General features: G+C 33.4%; 3 protein-coding genes and 1 pseudogene across 5 annotated transcripts; 3 read left to right on the forward strand and 1 right to left on the reverse strand.

The window, feature by feature from the left end:
• Positions 1-914: 914 nt before the first annotated feature.
• LOC132163951 (copper ion binding protein) lies at positions 915-6,682 on the reverse strand. 3 transcript variants are annotated; one of them, XM_059574338.2, is made up of 4 exons: positions 6,581-6,682; positions 4,876-4,995; positions 2,079-2,117; positions 915-1,461 (listed from the first exon to the last, which is right to left on the reverse strand). In XM_059574338.2, exons 2-4 carry the CDS (start codon positions 4,975-4,977, stop codon positions 1,246-1,248), a joined length of 357 nt encoding a protein of 118 aa, XP_059430321.1. In that variant the 5' UTR covers positions 4,978-4,995; positions 6,581-6,682; the 3' UTR covers positions 915-1,245. The 3 variants fall into 3 exon arrangements, with proteins under 3 accessions (XP_059430321.1, XP_059430324.1, XP_059430322.1); XM_059574341.2 differs by lacking the exon at positions 6,581-6,682 and adding an exon at positions 6,500-6,570; XM_059574339.2 differs by lacking the exon at positions 6,581-6,682 and adding an exon at positions 6,468-6,562.
• Positions 6,683-7,769: 1,087 nt separating this feature from the next.
• On the forward strand, positions 7,770-10,024 carry LOC148583998 (disease resistance protein RPV1-like; annotated as a pseudogene).
• A 994-nt stretch (positions 10,025-11,018) lies between these two features.
• LOC132162773 (TMV resistance protein N) lies at positions 11,019-12,864 on the forward strand. Its single transcript, XM_059573001.2, has 3 exons — positions 11,019-12,020; positions 12,105-12,670; positions 12,780-12,864. Exons 1-3 carry the CDS (start codon positions 11,019-11,021, stop codon positions 12,862-12,864), a joined length of 1,653 nt encoding a protein of 550 aa, XP_059428984.2.
• Positions 12,865-14,260: 1,396 nt separating this feature from the next.
• On the forward strand, positions 14,261-17,223 carry LOC132163858 (small ribosomal subunit protein eS25). Its single transcript, XM_059574236.2, has 4 exons — positions 14,261-14,369; positions 15,405-15,479; positions 15,768-15,902; positions 16,841-17,223. The coding sequence occupies exons 1-4, from the start codon at positions 14,367-14,369 to the stop codon at positions 16,952-16,954; spliced, it is 327 nt and encodes a 108-aa protein (XP_059430219.2). The 5' UTR covers positions 14,261-14,366; the 3' UTR covers positions 16,955-17,223.
• The last annotated feature ends 672 nt before the right edge of the window (positions 17,224-17,895 follow it).

Consider the following 17,895-nt stretch of genomic DNA (forward strand, 5'->3'; position numbering starts at 1 on the left):
GTCCATTGAGGATGGTTTGCCGCCTTTTGAAATATTTTTTTATAAAATAATTTTTTGTAAAATAATTTTTAGAGTTGAGGGTGTTTTTAAAATTTTGATTTAATTTTAATGAGAAATTTTGATGATTTATATATCGTGATTAAATGAAAGAAAAACAAAATCGTCATTTCATTTTAACTTTTTTTTCTTTGTAATACTCTTCCTCAGTGGCCGTGTACCAGTGACGTCAAATCTATAGATAAGATCACCCTAGATAGGCCTATGAGATTAGGAATCTTTCATTCAATTGTACGTCTCCAGTGCACCTCTAACTTCTTGCTTTTGTCCGGCGGCGCCCTCCCTCTTTCCCTTTTCAGATTTACTCCGGTAAAGTAAAGTTTACTTAATCCTTCGAACTAATATTTCAATAATAATTTGTCCTTTAAGTTATTAATTGCAACAATTTATCTTTCAAATTACTAAAATAATGACAATGTACCTTCAATTACTAATAAAATGATAAAATTACCCTTATAGACTTTTCAATTAGACAAAAATATTCTTAAAAATTTAAAAGAAAATTAAATTTTAATATTTTTATTTTTATTTTATTAAGGATAATTTCATCATTTTAAAAAAATTAGGAGTACATTATTATCGTCTTGGTAGTGGGGATAAATTGTCGCAATTGATAATTTATGAGGTAGATTGTCATTAGAGTGGTAGTTTAAAGGGTTAAAGTAAACTTTACCCTTATAAATATATTGTCACATTATTTACAAATTTAGAATAAAATAAAATAAAATTTAGACCCAAATAATTCTTCTTAATTTCAAGTGAAATAAAGAGTTCCCAATCCTGCCACAGAGTAGTCTTTTGCTCTAAAATCATAAAACTAACAATTCTCTGCCTGCCATTTTGTCTATCAACAGTCATGATAAAGACAGTAGTGGTTCTTAGACTGTATATCATTCTCATCAGCTATCAGTGATAATTATCACTTCCCATGAATTGGACAATTCTATAACAACTGCACTGAAATTAACTCTGAATGGTGCCTCCACATTGTATGTTCCAAGAAAAGGGTCACCAGGCCAAACTCAAGAATTATGAAACAATTATATGAAACACAAGTATAATCTGATGCAACAAATGCACAGATTTGAGCACAGTAAAGCCGATATACTTTATTAACTCATCCAAAGATCCAGAAGTATTTGTGTACTACTCATCATCACTTTTTTTTTACTGCTCATCACATTAACTTCAGTCCTGGACTTCAGGCTTCTTTGCACTAGCTTTAAGGTACCATCCAAGAGAAGCAAACACGGTGATTGTACCGGCTACAACTGCATAGTTCCGGTACTTGTCAGTGGACACTTTTTCAGATGATGTTCCAGCTGTTGAGGATGAGCTGGTTGGTTTGGCATCAGTGACTGATCCTCCGGCGCTTGTGGCAGGTGTTTCTTCTGGTTTAGGACCCTGGGAACATTCAACTCATTAAGCATTACTTTCAGGGATAACTATATAAGGATCTCAAGCTAATGAAGTTTCCAAAGAGAGAGAGTGGAATAGATGAATCAATGCTAGAGGCTTGAACATGAGTCAAAATGGAAGTTGGAAAGACAGACTACCTTGATAATCCAATTCATATTAAAATTACCAACAGTCCAGATTGATTTTAATTGAAATGGGCCTTTAATGTATTAATTAAGATAGTTCAGTCCAGTCGACACAGAATTAGAAAAGGTTAGGACTTTAAGTTCTGAGTCAATCAACCAAACACCGGAAAACCAAACAAATCAACCAAATTTTGGAACAGTAGCTGAGAGAGCAAACAGTATATAGAAAACCAAATGGCCTAGCAATACAGGTGTTGAATATAATCTCATTTCTCTTTCTTAAACAAGCTTCATTAAGCAAGATTTTAAGTATCAAGTAACCGTTGGAGAATAATGAGACTTGCCCACCAAAAGTATGATTAAGAAAATTTAAGTTCAAAATGCAAGATCTTCAATAAAACTGTGCAATGCATATATGAGATAACATACCAAAGTCTAAAGACACATGCAAACAGCCAAATTATACTTTGTTCATACCTTCCGTGCAAGCTTCTCCAACTTCTCTTGCTCCATTTTCTGCATTATTACAAAAGATCTATTTAAGACATTGACATGAAAGCACCAGATGACTCATGACAGCAAACGTCTAAGCAGAGAGAGAGAGAGTGATCATTGAAAAGTTCTCGGGATTACTAACGCATGCAGATGACTCAGACGTGATTGGTTGACACTCATGCAATCAATAGATATATTCAGATGACTCATGACAGCAAACATCTAAGCACAGAGAGAGAGTGATCATTGAAAAGTTCTTCGGGTGAGTAACACATGGGTCAAAGTTCGATATTCTGTGTCTCTAGAACTCTTTTTACTAACACGACTTCGACCCCACTTCATATTCAAATCTGGATGATCTTTGGACTATTCTTTTTGCCAGGCGAATCCTACTGACACGCTATGATGACATGGTATGCACTTTAATTCATACTCTCAAGATTCTCCAATTGAACAAGAGCTCAAGGCAAGGCTAATGAGGACTCTCTCATGGTAATCATACTCAAATGTGTTAAGTACAGATAGTAATATATGAGTTTTACCAGTATTTTAAACAGATCTTATCTCTTCAAGTTTGTCAATCATTTGATTCATTCAGCAGTTTCAGGGATGTATAACTGCCAAGAAACATCCATTTTAACTTCTTATAGAAATAGAACATTGAACTAATTGGGCAAAACCAAATTACAGGTTACCAATGTGTACCATCCCCTTGCACCAAGGACCTCCGATTTATTCATAATTTTCCACTAAAAGCTTTGCCTAATCAATGCTCAAAGGAATTACACAACTCCCACCAAATGAGCTTCATGTGCGTCTCATCATCCATTTCCAATGAGATGCCGTTTCTCTATGCTAAAAGGATGTTTTCATGATTTTAAGTGCAGAACATTCAGTTTCCTGGACAAACTATGTTAAACTCATAATCAGGCAATTAAATTATCATCCACCAATCAATGGGGAAGGAAATCCAAGGAGCCAACAACTCCCAAAGAAATTTGTGCCTAGTTGCGGCTGATAATGATTTTCTAACTTTTGAGAGGCAACCTATCTCCCCCCCCCTCCCCCCTTCTTTTTCTCTTTTTCTTCTTTCTCCGTCGGCACATGCACAGGCACAAGCATACATTTTGCAACATTTAGATAAAACTATGACACTTCAAATACCCTATGGTGGATATAAACAATAACAACAATAGTAAGTTTAAGGGTTGTTTGCAAAATCAAGATCTCTTGCACTTCTCCATACGGACTTCATCACCATTGTGATATACAATGATTACAACACAATTTTAATCTTCAAGACAAGTACTCTTAAGTTATTTTACTAATTAAATAAATCATAGCAGCACCTTCCTACTGGTATCTGGTATTTCCATGTTCATCTCAAGATCATTCAGCTTTTCTTTCTTTTTTTCTTTTTTTTTTTTCTTTTTTTTTTTTTTTTTTGGGCTTATTTACAAATCCATATCCCATAAGTACAGGGTGCCGGGAAAGCTTTTCCATTCAATTTCTCATTTTTGGTTTAGGGACTATTATATAAATTTTCAAACAGTGCCCATCCTCTTAACATGAAGTGCCTTGAAAACCATCTCGTGCTTAGAGATGGAAAAATTTGCTATTATAATTCACACAAGCAAGAGAAAGTTGACTCTACAAACCAAATCAGGTTAAGTTCTTATACATTCAAATTAAAAAGAAATATGCAACTGAAAAGGTTGAGTTCTTATACAAGTGCACTCACAACAAATCTCTCCCTCACTTGTGAGTTTCTTTCACATGACCCAACAACCACTTGCATGTGAGTTCTTTACACAAGAGTGTTACGCGTACTCTAAGAGCAGAGCCAACTCTTTTACCGGAGTCAAATCAAACGCGTCAAACCAAAACATTTGTATCAGCAATGAAAGCTAACCATAGCTCTAATACCAATTGTTAGGGAGAGAAACACCAAGGGAGCCAACAAATAATACATTAATATACATATTAGGACACCACTTCTAGTCCAAAAGCCTAAGCTAATAGGCTTGGTCCACTTATTAACTACTCACTCTCTTTATATTTTACAAATGTGAAACACAAACCTCATAAATGTAGTCACAACAAACATAGGATCTGCTTCAAACAAAATCCAGGATTTAGCACAAAATTTAGTGATTTTATTTCAAAATGCTTCAGGTTTTGATACCATACCACTCTGAACAGAACAAAAATTTTGAAAGATATAAATAAATACATCAAAGAAATCAAAAGTTTATGCGTGTCTAAATCAACCACTAGAGGCATGGACCTCCAGTGAAGTAGTAAGCCATAAAACTAACTATCAGAGTCTCACCACCTCACAGAAAAAGGGAGAACAATAAAATAGATTTTCTTTTTCTTTTTTTCCCTTTTAAGTGCATCAAGCGCTTTCCTATGATTTCAGAACTTAAGCATATCTCCTTCACATTAAATATTGTTGCATACAGCCACTAATAAAAAACTCTGCCAGAGAATTGTGGAGGATTTTTTAAGGACTCTAACCACTTACAAAAAAGAAAAAGAAAAAATTTACTCCAGATTGTATGGCAGATATAAAATAAATTTGAGTGAAATTCCATTTTATCAATATATACCAAACCCCAGATCTTGAAATGAACATGACCAAATAAACTAATCAAAAAATCAAGATAATAACAAGGGGACTACAGAATAAAAGAGTATATCATCCATGTCACACAGCATGAAAGCAGTAAAACAATTTCAAAAGAAAAGCATGAGAAAAATAGGACAATGGAGATACCTTAATGTAAACATTTTCTGCAGCTTTTTCCTCCTCACTAAGAACTTTGCCGCCACTAGAAAACCTTCGAGATACAAATCTTGCAGCCATCCTTGTCGCCATTGCAATTGGATTATTTTCCTATAAATGAGACAAGGTGGGATAAAATAACACAATAAATCCAACACAACTTTACCCATACAATCAAATGATACAACAAAACCAGACTCTAGATCCCTTCACTAAAGTTGTAAAATAGTGCTCAAACTGCACATTTGATTTTTTTTAACTTTTTGAAAGTTCCTTTTCTACACTGTGTTGGAAGAAAATAAAAAGGGGGAGGATTGAGGGGATGGGAGAGAGCAAGAGAGAGAGAGAGAAAGAAAGAACTTTCCATATCAGATATCTGGTCCATCCCACAGGTGGGTTAAACAAATAGATGGTTAAGCAACAAACAAAAACGCCCCTCCTGCCCAAATGCAACCCTTACTTCATTTTCACCTCACTTCTTAATTCATGTTGGTAATTAAGCACTGCTATTTGGTTATGTAACATTCAGAGCACAACAATATTTAACATAAAAATGCAGCTTTGGGCATAAAACGGAAAAATCACTTGCACCCTCATGGTCTCCACAACGTTTACCAACAGAAATTCTTAAGTCACAGAACTCACTAAATTGATAATTGGATATTAAAGGAGCTTTGGATTTTAATTAATATTTATTTTTTATTTTATTTTATTATTTTTGGTACATTGGAGGCCCACTGTGCCTATGGGCTACACTATAGGTTATAACCCTTTCCTTCCCTTAAACCCCCCCTCCCTTAGTTTAAGTGAGACTCGATCCAGATCCCAGGTCCCTTGTACTTTACAAGCCAAGCCAACTAAACACACAATTACAACTACTTTAATACAAATGATGAATGAAATAGCCTATTGACCTGAAGTCTCTACAAGGTGCATACTATTTTAGTGAACATTACAGACAAAAAAACTATGGTACTATGTAGAAGACTACTTAAAGAGTACCATTGTTTTTTGTTTCAAAAGAGTGTCATCGTTTCTCAGCTCCAAATGAAAACATTAAAAAAAAAATTAAAAATTAAAAACTAAAAACAAATTACTAAGCCTTAATGAATTTTGGCCAAACCAGCAAACATTTGTACTTTATACATTTCCATTGAATATCACTCTTCAAATAATTTTCTAGATATAACACCCAAATTTCAGGTGCATAAATTACTTTCCCCAAAGCTTAAAAAACAAAGCAAACCAAAAAGGAAGAAGAAGAAGAAGCGATATCTAAATTTACTCAACGAAATAAACAAAAAGAACTAAAATAAACCCAGAACAATCTCTTTTACAACTGATGTTCCATTGCAACAAACGGAACCTCGTGTCAAGGATTTCTGGTGTAAGATTCCCAGCATTCTTTTCCTTTCCCACAAATCTAAGAGCTGGTATAGCATAGAAAACAAACCCAAATTCACCAAAAATGAAGCTAGCTAGCAACATCGACAGCATACAAGAAACGAAAACTAATTTCATAAATCACATCAATATCACTTCTCTACATGTATGCACACATACAAGCATAAATATATATATACCCAAATTCACCGAAATGCTTATGTAAACGAACCCTAAAATCAGGACCAAATAGCAACCAGCTAATACATATAGAAATGTTACATAAAATGGGAAAATGGGAAAAATCGCTAACCAAGCAATTGTAGATTGACGGTGAGACTCACAAGAGACGAAAAGACAGTGAAGGGTATAGAAGGAAATGAAATAGTGTGCTCAGGTGTATAGGCTTTGGGTGGGGTTTACACGTGGGTCCGCTTGGAATGAATTGCTCGGAGGGAAAGCTATCCACCGTCCGATTTACGAAATGGATTGATTCGTGCGCTTTTTTAGATTCTATCTTTTAGATGTCAATTTTAAGGGAAATATTAGGTATTTCTTTTTTTTTTCTTTTTTTTTTCTAGATGAATATTATTTTTTAATAATTAGGTAAAAAAAATAACGAAAATGTTATATACTCTAATGGTATTCTCCTAATATTCTTCTGAGCCTACGTAGATATTATTTTTCTAAAAATTGAGTGATAAAAAATAAGTGTGACTTCCTTTCTTGCTTTTTTTTAAAAAATAATAATATTAGGAGAATACTCTCATCCTCTCTCTAACTTTTAGTGAATTAATATATTGAATTTACAAAGAATTTAAATATACGAATTTTATTTATTTTTCCTCTAATTAAATAATAAAAATAACTTAAAAACACAATATGTCTTTCTCATTAATTATTGGCCACAAAATTCAAAGTTTAAAGTTACGAGAATTAATGTGGTTCGCCTAAGTTTACACATCAAACAATTTTCATTGCTACATTTTTTCTTGATCATTTGATTGTATAGAAGACTCTATTTATATAAAAAGAGTCTGAAAGTAACATTTTTTTTTATTTCTACATTAACAATCACCATTTTATAATTCTTGTCGCTTAAATTTTAACTATTGTCTATTGAATTCTTGTATCTCTTGTCTTAATACTCTTGATCATAGGAAAATATAACATTGTATTCCTATGATGATGCATTTATCTAGGAATGTCGAAGAAATTGATGAGAAAGGAGAAACCATTGGAAGTTGCCCAAAGGTGGAAGATCACATGTAAAGATTCCGCGTGGAAGTTGCCAACAATTTTTTCATTTTTCTTTCTCCAACGCGTATGTGTTTTATGGTGCAATGGGCCATGCATCGACTTCAATATATTTTCAGCTTTCTTGCTTTTACTAATGCGTGTATATATATATATATAATATGACCAAGTTGTCCTATTATTATTATTATTATATGAGCGACATTATTTAACTTAAGGAGAGTGATTACTCTAATTGTCTCTGAAGCACAATGTCTTCTTTCATGGCCTCTTCTTCATCCTCTTCTTCTTTCACCCGTCGATGGCCTTACGATGTATTTTTGAGCTTTTTCAGAGGCCAAGATATCTGCAACAATTTTACTGCTCATCTATTCAAAGCTTTGTGTGAAGCGAGAATCTATACCTACATGGATGACAAACTTAGAGAAGGAGAGGGAATTTCACCAGAATTTCTCAAAGCCATTAAAGAGTCAAGGACTTCCATCGTTGTACTCTCTACAAACTATGCATCGTCCACGTGGTGCTTGGAGGAGTTGGTGAAGATCCTTGAGTGTAGAGAAACAAAGCAACAAATCGTTCTACCTGTGTTTTACAAAGTAAATCCATCAGACGTACGACATCAAATAAAGAGTTTTGGCGAAACATTAGCTAAACATGAACACGGATTCAACAAGGATACTTTGCATAGCTGGAAGGCATCCTTGAATAAAGTGGCCAATTTGTCAGGATGGCATTTGAAGAACAGGTATTTCCATTTACGCATATAATGATATATATTGAACAAGTATTTACTTTCTATCCACTAAAGCTAACATGGCGTGGTCTCCAAATTAATCAAATATTATGAAGAATCACGCCACATCAATTGTGGTATATATATAAACTTTTCTCTTAGGTATGCATCTTGGACCATAAATCTGATCAGTGTGTTTTGTTATTTTTTGTCTCATATAGTTTTGGGTAATTCAATAAATTCAGTAGATTAAAAATGCGATTTAATGTAAGGATATTTTAAGCTACCTAAATTGGTGAGGACATGGTACCAACCAACATTATTTGATATTTATGATTTTTTTTTTTTTTTTTTGTATTTCATGGAAATCATAGTGAATTAGAAAAAACTTTTGGTTGAAGCATTTAATATGATACTAACACATTAATTTCTTTATAAAATTCATTGAATGTCATGCATGTGCAGTAAAGACTATGAAAAGTATTAGTCTAATTAAGGGAGGACTTGCAATTAATCCACAGGAGGATTGAGATATAGGAAGGAAAAATCATATCATATTTTATTGCCTACCATTCTCATTTGTTGCAAGAGAAAGAAGAAAATTGTAAGTATCTATTTTCATGTGAATACTCCAACTCATCAAATGCTTTTTTTTTTTTTTTTTTTTTTGCAGTGCTTGGAATGATTCTAAATTTATTCAGGAAATTGTTCAAGTGGTCTCAAGAATAGTGAGTCATACATATTTAAACGTTGCCAAGTATCCAATTGGAATAGAGTCTCATGTTTATGACATCAATATGCTTTTAAATATTGGGATGAATGACATACGCATGGTAGGAATCTTTGGAATTGGTGGAATTGGTAAGACAACGATGGCTAGAGCGGTCTATAACTCAATTGCTTATCAGTTTAAAGACAGTTGTTTTCTTGCAAATGTTAGAGAAACTTCTAAGCAAGAATGTGGTCTAGTCCAATTGCAAGAGACACTTCTTTCTGAGATCCTATGCAACTCAATTTTGAAGGTTGGCACTATTGATCGAGGAATCAATGTCATAAAGGAAAGGCTTCGTTGTAGAAAGGTTCTTTTAGTTCTTGATGATGTGGATCAGTTGGTCCAATTAGAAACATTATCTGGAGAAAATAATTGGTTTGGTTTAGGAAGTAGAATCATTATAACAACAAGAGATGAACACTTACTAATTAAGCATAAAGTTGATTTAAGACACAAAATGAATGAATTGGATCACAATGAAGCTCTCCAGCTCTTTAGTCAACACGCCTTCCAAAGTGACAAACCTAATGATGATTTTGTGGAACTCACAGAACATGCATTACGTTATGCTGGAGGCCTCCCATTAGCTTTAACAGTGCTAGGTTCTGATCTATATGGTAAAGATATACAGTATTGGAAAAGTGCATTGGAAAAGTACAAAAGAATTCCTGAGAAAAATATTTCAGAAAAACTTAAAATAAGTTATGATGGATTAGTGGAAAGTGAGCAGAATATTTTCCTTGACATTGCGTGTTTCTTCAAAGGGAAGGATGCAAAATATGTCACCAACATACTCAACAGTTGTGGTTTCTCTCCAGATATTGGTATTAAAGTGCTTATGGATAAGTCTCTCATAACTATTGATGAGTCTAATAGATTGCTCATGCATGACTTGTTGCAAGACATGGGCAGAGAAATTGTTCATCAAGAATCACCCAAAGAGCCTGGCAAACGCAGTAGGTTGTGGTTTCATAAAGACGTTCGTTATGTACTAGAAGAAAATATGGTAAGACTCACATCAAAAAATTATTTTAATTTTACATTTGTAAAAATGAAGGGAGAAATACACATACACATGAGCATACACGCTTGCGTGTGGACACACACCCATACACAATGCACATACACAACACAACCATTTGATCAATCTTCACAAAAGAAACAAAATGTGTTTTTCAAGCTGAGCCGTTTCAGTAAAATTTCCTCCCAAACAAATTTTGTCTGCTAATTTAACAGATTTTGTTAGTGTGACACTTACTTAAATATGAGACGTGTCACAATTTTATTAGTTCTAATATTTCACGCTATTGGAATCTGTTAAGCCAGTTGACAGAATTTAGTTGTAGAAACTAAATTATTTTTTTGACATACTCCAGAGACCTCTGAGCTCATTTTGATATTTTTTTTGGCATACTCCAGAGACCTCTGAGCTCATTTTGATACCATAAGGAGTTAGTAGTAAATTAAGTAAACCACATGGACTGATTTTGCATTTTCCCTATATATATATTGAAAGAGAGAGAGAGAGAGAGAGAATTATAATTCTAGAAAATTGTAAAATATGAAGAAGTTTATGTTTTGATTTTGTTAACACACTTATGCATTGTCTTATTAGGGAACAAACAAAATTGAAGGCATATTAATAAATTTGCCTGAACAAGACTTGATATGCTTAAGCTCCAAAGTCTTCATGAAGATGAAAATGCTCAGATTGTTTATAAATCATAATGCATGCTTTTATGGAAGGCCCACTTATCTCTCTAATGAGCTACGATTGCTTGATTGGCCTAGATGTCCTCTACAATCTTTGCCATCCAATTTTCATGGAAAGAAACTCGTTGTTTTTAAAATAGATAATAGTCCCTTGAAAGAACTGAAGCATGGATTCAAGGTACAACTACTGTTTTCTACATTTATTTCTTTTAGATTATGTTGTGAACTTCTTTAAAGCTAATTTCTCCTTTCTTTTCTTTCCAGAATTTACAAAACATGAGGATTATGGCACTCACCAAGTGCAATTTCTTGACAAAAATACCTAATGTTTCAGAGATTCCAAATTTAGAAGAGTTTACTCTTTCTGAATGTAACAATTTAGTTGAGGTTCATGACTCTCTCGGATTCCTTGATAAGCTTTCTTATTTGGCAGTTCGCTTATGCTCTAACCTTATCAGTTTGCCAAGAAGCCTCAAATTGAGATCTCTAGAAATGCTTTTCCTTGAGGGATGCTCAAGTCTTCAGAAGTTTCCTGAAATTGAGATTAAAATGGAATGCTTAAGGGACATTACATTAAATAACACAGCCATAAAAGAATTGCCTTCATCCATTGGATATCTGACTGGACTTCGCCAATTATATCTAAGAGATTGCAAAAACCTTATGCGTCTTCCAAGTAGCATTATTCAATTGCAACATCTAGAGATTCTCTCTCTCGCAAATTGTTCGGAACATGTTGAGCTTCCAACAAAGATCAAGGATGAAAGACAGTCCATGCCCTCATATGTGTCTGTGAAGGGATCTGAAATTTCATCAAGTACAGAATTATTATCATTGCCACTTCCAACAAATTCAAGCATATTAAATGATGGTTGCTCCTCAATAGGGTTTCCGGCACTGACACATTTGGATCTTGAAGATTGTCATATATCAAAATCAGATTTTCTTGTGACACTTAATTGTTCTTCCACTTTAGAACATTTATTTCTATCAAGGAGTGATATTATTCGTCTTCCTGCTTGCATCAGAAGTCTTGTTGGATTGAAGTCCCTTCGATTGGAAGATTGCAAGCAGCTTCAAGAAATTTTAGAACTTCCACCAAATATAGAAGATATAGATGCTAGTGGATGTGTTTCATTGGAAAATTTTCCTGAAGTATCAAAAATATATCAATTCAATACAAGCAAGTTACAAGCTTTAGAATGGATTGATTTGTCCAGATGCTACAAAATGCTTGTGAATATAGGGAACCGAGTAGCAAATCCTTCATGGGATGAGGTATATGTCTCTCTCTTCTATGTGTTTCTATGTGCCTTGGTTATATACTTATATTGCTGCAAATTCATGATATTTCTTTAACAGGGACATCTTAAGGACCATGTTGGTGGCATTATATTTCCGGGAAATAAGATTCCAAACTGGTTTAACTATTGTAACGAGACTTCAAATAGTAAGTCATGTGAAATAGACATTACTGGGCACCTGCATTTGAATGAGATTAAAGGAATTGTTGTTTGTGTTGTTATGGGAACCAAACCTCTAATCTCCTCAGAAGACCCCACTACTTATATCCGTGTTAACATCATTAATGAAGGCGTCTCGACTCTTATTGGAGACAGAGGACTTAATTTCATAGGCTCAGATCATGTATGGTTGGAGTACTTTGTTTTAGAATCTTCTGAATTAAAGGGAGACAATCTGCGAGTTAAGTTTTATAGTCATTCAGATTCAGTGCTATTTAAAAGTTGCGGAGCCCATCTAATACACAAGCATGAAGAGAATGCAAATGATCATCCAGGTGTGCTCCATGAGGATATTAATTACCATTTGGATGTACCCAATGAAGAAATTCAAAATTCAGTAACATATGGTATTCAACTTTCTAAGAGGCGCCGTGACGATGAAGATCACAACTTGGATTCCAATTGGTACCCACAACCGAAGAGGCATTCCACGGATAACTCCCAACACTAAAAGCCCCCAACATTTTCCAGTAAGGACCCCTTAATGCTTGTTATTATTATTATTTTTTGGTAGGTTAATTGCTCGATATAGTGGGTTTAGTGGGCTGTTCGCAGATTTTGGGTTCACTCTTGATGCTAGTAGTAGTAGATATTACTAGTTATCTAATGCCATTAAGCTCCAGCATTTTGCATATTGATTTGTTCACTTGAAAATTTATAATCATGGAAAAAGTTTTTCTGGTTTGGAGATGGTGTTTAGGGTGCAAATGACAAATGGGATTCCATACGAGAATGCATGGGAAATATTTAGCATAATTTGACTTTGAATGAAGCCACCTCAGTTCCCAGATATGGATTTAGAAGGAAATCCTGCTCTCCAGGGATACCAGATGCTTGCTGAGTGGGAAATTCACACTGTGATCAATTTTTTGGTTTTATAATGACATAATAATGTTATTCAGGTAACTTACAAAAAAAAACTGTTATTCAGGTTGATGGGTCATGATTTTTTTTTTTTTTTTTTTTTTAATTTATTTATTATTATTATTATTATTATTATTATTATTTTTAAAAAATGATGTGCTTGAAATGTGGTGTTATGAATGGGGCTTAAAAATAAATTATTCTATTTGACGATTTGCTCGATATTCGTTCGGATAAACTAGAAGCTCGATTATTAAATGAGAGATACCCGTATAAATTTAGAGTAATGCTAGAACTTTTTCCCTTATTTTTCTTGTGTCCTTCTAAAATTGATATAACTTTTAAAATCACCATTAAATTAAAATTTAATAGTAGGGGTTCCAGGATAAAAGGTAAAAATTTTAAAGTCACATCAATTTTAGAAGAACATAAAAAATGCATAAGAAAGACTTCAAACATTACTCGAAAACTTTGTATCTCGTTCATAGATGTTTGTATATATATATATATATATACACACCGATGGAGCACAAGTTGTAAAAGAGTTCGCACATTCCAACCCGTGTTAGTTTAATGAGGAATGTTAAGCTTACAAATAATATTTATTTATTTTTTTTAAAAAAAACTTTTATAACATAATGTGGCACAACATGATTGGAAATGAGATAAATTCAATTTTTGATAAACCCAATTATATTGTGCCACATCATGTTCTAATTTTTTTTTTTTTTAGTAAAATTTATTTGTAAGCCTAATATTTTTCAAGTTTAATATATATATATTGTCATAACAAATTGGGAAAAATGGGTGAGAACTAGGCTACAACAAAATCAATTTTTTTTTACACTCACAGTTAGTTTTTAAAATCACAAGATCAAATCTAATAAAAATGATCTCATATCCAATGGTCGTTTTAAAAGCCATCTATAAGTGTGAAAAACTTGTGTAAAAAAGTTGGGATAAGTGTAGCATTATTCACGCGGGTCGGAATGGTTGACCTCTTTTACAACTTATACTCCATCAATATTTTCGCAACAAGAACAGACGCCCGCCCCGGATAGGATTGCGATACACCCTCGTCCAAACACTCGCAAACCGAACATATAGGAATTAGGAAGTTAGGCACCCCCTTATTTCTCCTTTACTTTTTTCCTTCTCTTAAAACCCTAAGCACACTTTCTTCTCCAAACGGCTGCCTCAGCTCTGCTCTGACACTCCTGCGATTCCCACCGGCAAAATGGTAAGCCCACGCTTCCTCAAATCCTACCGTTTCCTTATTTTCTCGCTGTTTGCAAAAAAAATGAGGAAAAATTGGAGAAGATTTTAGATTCTCTTTAATGTCGATATAGTGTAGTTTTCACTCTTCTAGGTCTGATGTAGTGTAGTTTTCTTTTGGATGTTTTGCCAACAGCCAAATTGAGAATTGTCTATGTGATAGTCGCATGTTATAAAAAATTCGAATTTTTAGTACTTGAATGAAGCAAAATGAGCTCGTTTGGCAAATTGATTTCTGTTTCTGTTTCTGAAAACTATTTTCGAGAACAAAAACAAAAAAATAATTTTTTGTTGTATTTTCGCTAGAAAAGCGTTTGGCAAACTATTTCCAAGAACCTTTTCTGAAATCAATTTCTGAAAATTTGCTACAACCTCATTTCACCAATACCAAACAATAAGTTGAATCTGAGACCCAAAACCTATCAAAATGGTATGCGTGTGTGTGTGTGTGTGTGTGTGTGTATATATATATATAATGGGATGAAACCCAACAAAACATATGAGTTAAAGAGAAACTACTATGAAAGTAAAGCAAGTAGGGCTGTAAATGAACATAACTATTCATGAACATACTCGGGCTGAGCTCGATCATTAAACAATACATATTGTATGAACGCTCAACTCATATATATTTATTAATATTTACATATATATTAATATATATGTTTATATATTAATAAAAATAGCTTATATAGTATATTAGTTATTAAGTAACAATAGTAACAATAGCTTTTAGGCTCTTTCCCTATATATATCTAAATCAATGTGATATTACAGGCCCTAACTTTAAAGATGACAAATTAATATTTCAAGATTCTTATGTTATAAAAGAACAAAAAATATTTATTAGTGTTGTTTTAATTGTTTTTCTCACTAATTTTTGGTTCAGATACCAAGCCGGAGGTAAAGACATATAATATTTGGGGGACAATTGATTTAACATTCATGATGGCAAATTGGTTTCATGATTTTATATTGGGTTTTTTTGTTCTTCTGATAGGCACCTAAGAAGGAAAAGGCTCCTCCTCCGTCCTCGAAGCCAGCCAAATCTGGGGGAGGGAAGCAGAAGAAGAAGGTAAGATAAGAGTTTTGGATCCAGAATTGGCTTTGAAGATTTTGGCTCTGTTGGTTTGGCTGTGTTTTTGGTTTTTGGTTGAAAAGTGTTCTGAAGTTACATAAAGGTGTAAACAAAAGAGATAAAACCAAAATTTTAACTAATGGAGCCTTTGATTTTGTGTAGTGGTCAGATGATAGATTGTAGGAATAGGTCATGTGGGCTCTTGGCTTCTTAGAAATTTCTTGAATTCAATTTTAATATAAAATATGGGTTTGATACTATGAATAATATTGGTGTAATATACAGAAATGGAGCAAGGGAAAACAAAAGGAGAAGGTGAACAACATGATTTTGTTTGACAAGGCAACCTATGACAGACTTCTTACAGAAGTTCCGAAGTACAAGCTTATCACCCCGTCCGTCTTGTCGGACAGATTGAGGGTACTGTCTGAACTTGGCATTTCTTTCTATATTTCTTCATGTTATACGTGGTCATCATCTATGTTATGGCCTATGGGCATTAAAAAACCATTAAACGGCATTCCCGTGGTTACCATTTCTATAAGTTTTGATATTTAAAGGTTAAATATTTTCTCTTTCATATTTTTTTTTTATAAATGTATGTTGTTTGCATGGAACAAATATAAGGCGTATAATGCCTACAAAATGTAGTTGGGTATATTGAAACCACAATTTGATTTGATACTTGTAAACACGGTTCAGGCATGCTAATTTACTTGATTTGGTAGATCTCTTGTAGTCATTTTTTGCTCTTAAAGCACGTATGACATGCTGTAGTGCAGTTAATGTTGGGTTAGGCTGTTGATGGTGGAAACATGGTTTAGAGATCAAGCATCTTGAGTAAAACTTACATTATTCAGCTGGTCTCTTATAATCACTTTTTGTATTTGAATTTTGTTTAGATAAGCTGTATTTGAGTAGGGGTTTATGCCATTATGTTGGTAGTGAAGATATGTTTGAGTTTGATTGCCATGACCATGGCTTTGGTATTATTTTGTTGCTTTCAAAAGAGAAGTTACTTGGAATACAATAATTGCCACTTCAGTTATTTTCCCTGGGCCATTGGTGGTCAGGCAATTCAAGGGTAGCATTGAAACTTTTTCAAAACTTCAGTTATTGGATTGACTCAATTGATATTTTATAGACGAAATTGAAATCGAAATCAGACACATAGTTCAAGGACCAAAATTGTTGTTTGCCCTTTGGGCAAACTACTCATGATACAATTTAAATAAAAAATATAATTTATTATTTTTTGTTTTATGCATGTCCCTGTCCCTCCGCGGTCTTTTTATATACTAGTCATTGTTCTTTTAGCATGCTGTTTAAGTTGATTTCCTTCTCTTGACCATTATCAGGTTAGTGGATCATTGGCTCGCCGCGCAATTAAGGATCTGATGTCAAGAGGTTCAATTAGGCTGGTATCTGCTCATGCAAGCCAGCTGATCTATACCAGAGCCACCAATACTTGAAGATTAAGAGTTTTTGTTTCTTTCGTTGAGGGAGAGCTAATTACCATTCTTCCAAGATAGTGGAACTAGGTCCTTTATTATATTGTGCTAGCTATATTTTGCTTCTTTTGTGCCCCTATGGTCACGGTTTTTCTTTATGATTAAAATCTTTATTGGACCGTTATTCAGATTAATTTTTTTTAAAACAATTATTGAAGGGTTTGCTCTACCACATAGGTGGTGGTCTGGTAATCTTTGATGATTTGAATATCAATTCCAATTTTGTGTCATTGCCATTTACAGTTTTACTAAACAATAGCCTCTGAGTTGTTCATGCTTTTGCGAAAGGAAGGTTGTTGTTGGAGCCGCTATGAGCAACTGATTGATGAAACGAAGACAATACTCATTAGAATGCAATAGGGATGCAGACATGGCAACTTACTGTAAAGTGTGGGCATCAATCCAAAAGTCTTTAGAGAATGTTGGATGGAAGATTATCTTGGTTTTATCCATGACAAAGGAATTGGTGATTAAGATGCTTTGCTTAATTTTAATGAATGCTATGAAATTTTATCTAAAAAAAAAAAAAATGAAGGCAAAAGCATAATAGTAGTATTTTTCTCCATTATTCACTCTAGTTTAATAAATTGATCGGGATTCTATTTTTAAATATACTATGGTCTCACATTATTTTTAAATCGCATTTTTTGAAATCGTAAATGTAAATAGACTTTAAATATATTAGAATAGCATCATTTTAATTTCAAATTAAATAGATAGGAGTTATTTTATAGTTAAAATTTTATTTTATTCCATGTAAATATAATTATATACATGATGTTACATAATAAATATATTGTTATGTTATTTAAAAAATTTAAATAACTTGACATTATATATACATATAGCTAATAAAAGTAAATTAAATTGTAACCATAAAATGCATTCTCAAAATGGATGCC

The sequence above is a fragment of the Corylus avellana genome, chromosome 8, assembly GCF_965113065.1.
Source record: "Corylus avellana chromosome 8, dhCorAvel1.hap1.2, whole genome shotgun sequence".
Taxonomy (NCBI): domain Eukaryota; kingdom Viridiplantae; phylum Streptophyta; class Magnoliopsida; order Fagales; family Betulaceae; genus Corylus; species Corylus avellana.

Bases quoted from the DNA above. Each gene is read 5' to 3' on its own strand.
- LOC132163951 (XM_059574338.2), bottom strand. From the start codon at position 4,977: ATGGCGACAAGGATGGCTGCAAGATTTGTATCTCGAAGGTTTTCTAGT. The intron at 2,118-4,875 runs GTATCTCCATTG...GTAATAATGCAG, and splicing joins CAGAAAATGTTTACATTAAG to AAAATGGAGCAAGAGAAGTT. The intron at 1,462-2,078 runs GTATGAACAAAG...GAATGTTCCCAG, and splicing joins TGGAGAAGCTTGCACGGAAG to GGTCCTAAACCAGAAGAAAC.
- LOC132162773 (XM_059573001.2), top strand. From the start codon at position 11,019: ATGAGGATTATGGCACTCACCAAGTGCAATTTCTTGACAAAAATACCT. The intron at 12,021-12,104 runs GTATATGTCTCT...TTTCTTTAACAG, and splicing joins CAAATCCTTCATGGGATGAG to GGACATCTTAAGGACCATGT. The intron at 12,671-12,779 runs GTACCCACAACC...ATTTTTTGGTAG, and splicing joins CACAACTTGGATTCCAATTG to GTTAATTGCTCGATATAGTG.
- LOC132163858 (XM_059574236.2), top strand. The intron at 15,480-15,767 runs GTAAGATAAGAG...TGTAATATACAG, and splicing joins GAGGGAAGCAGAAGAAGAAG to AAATGGAGCAAGGGAAAACA. The intron at 15,903-16,840 runs GTACTGTCTGAA...GACCATTATCAG, and splicing joins TCTTGTCGGACAGATTGAGG to GTTAGTGGATCATTGGCTCG.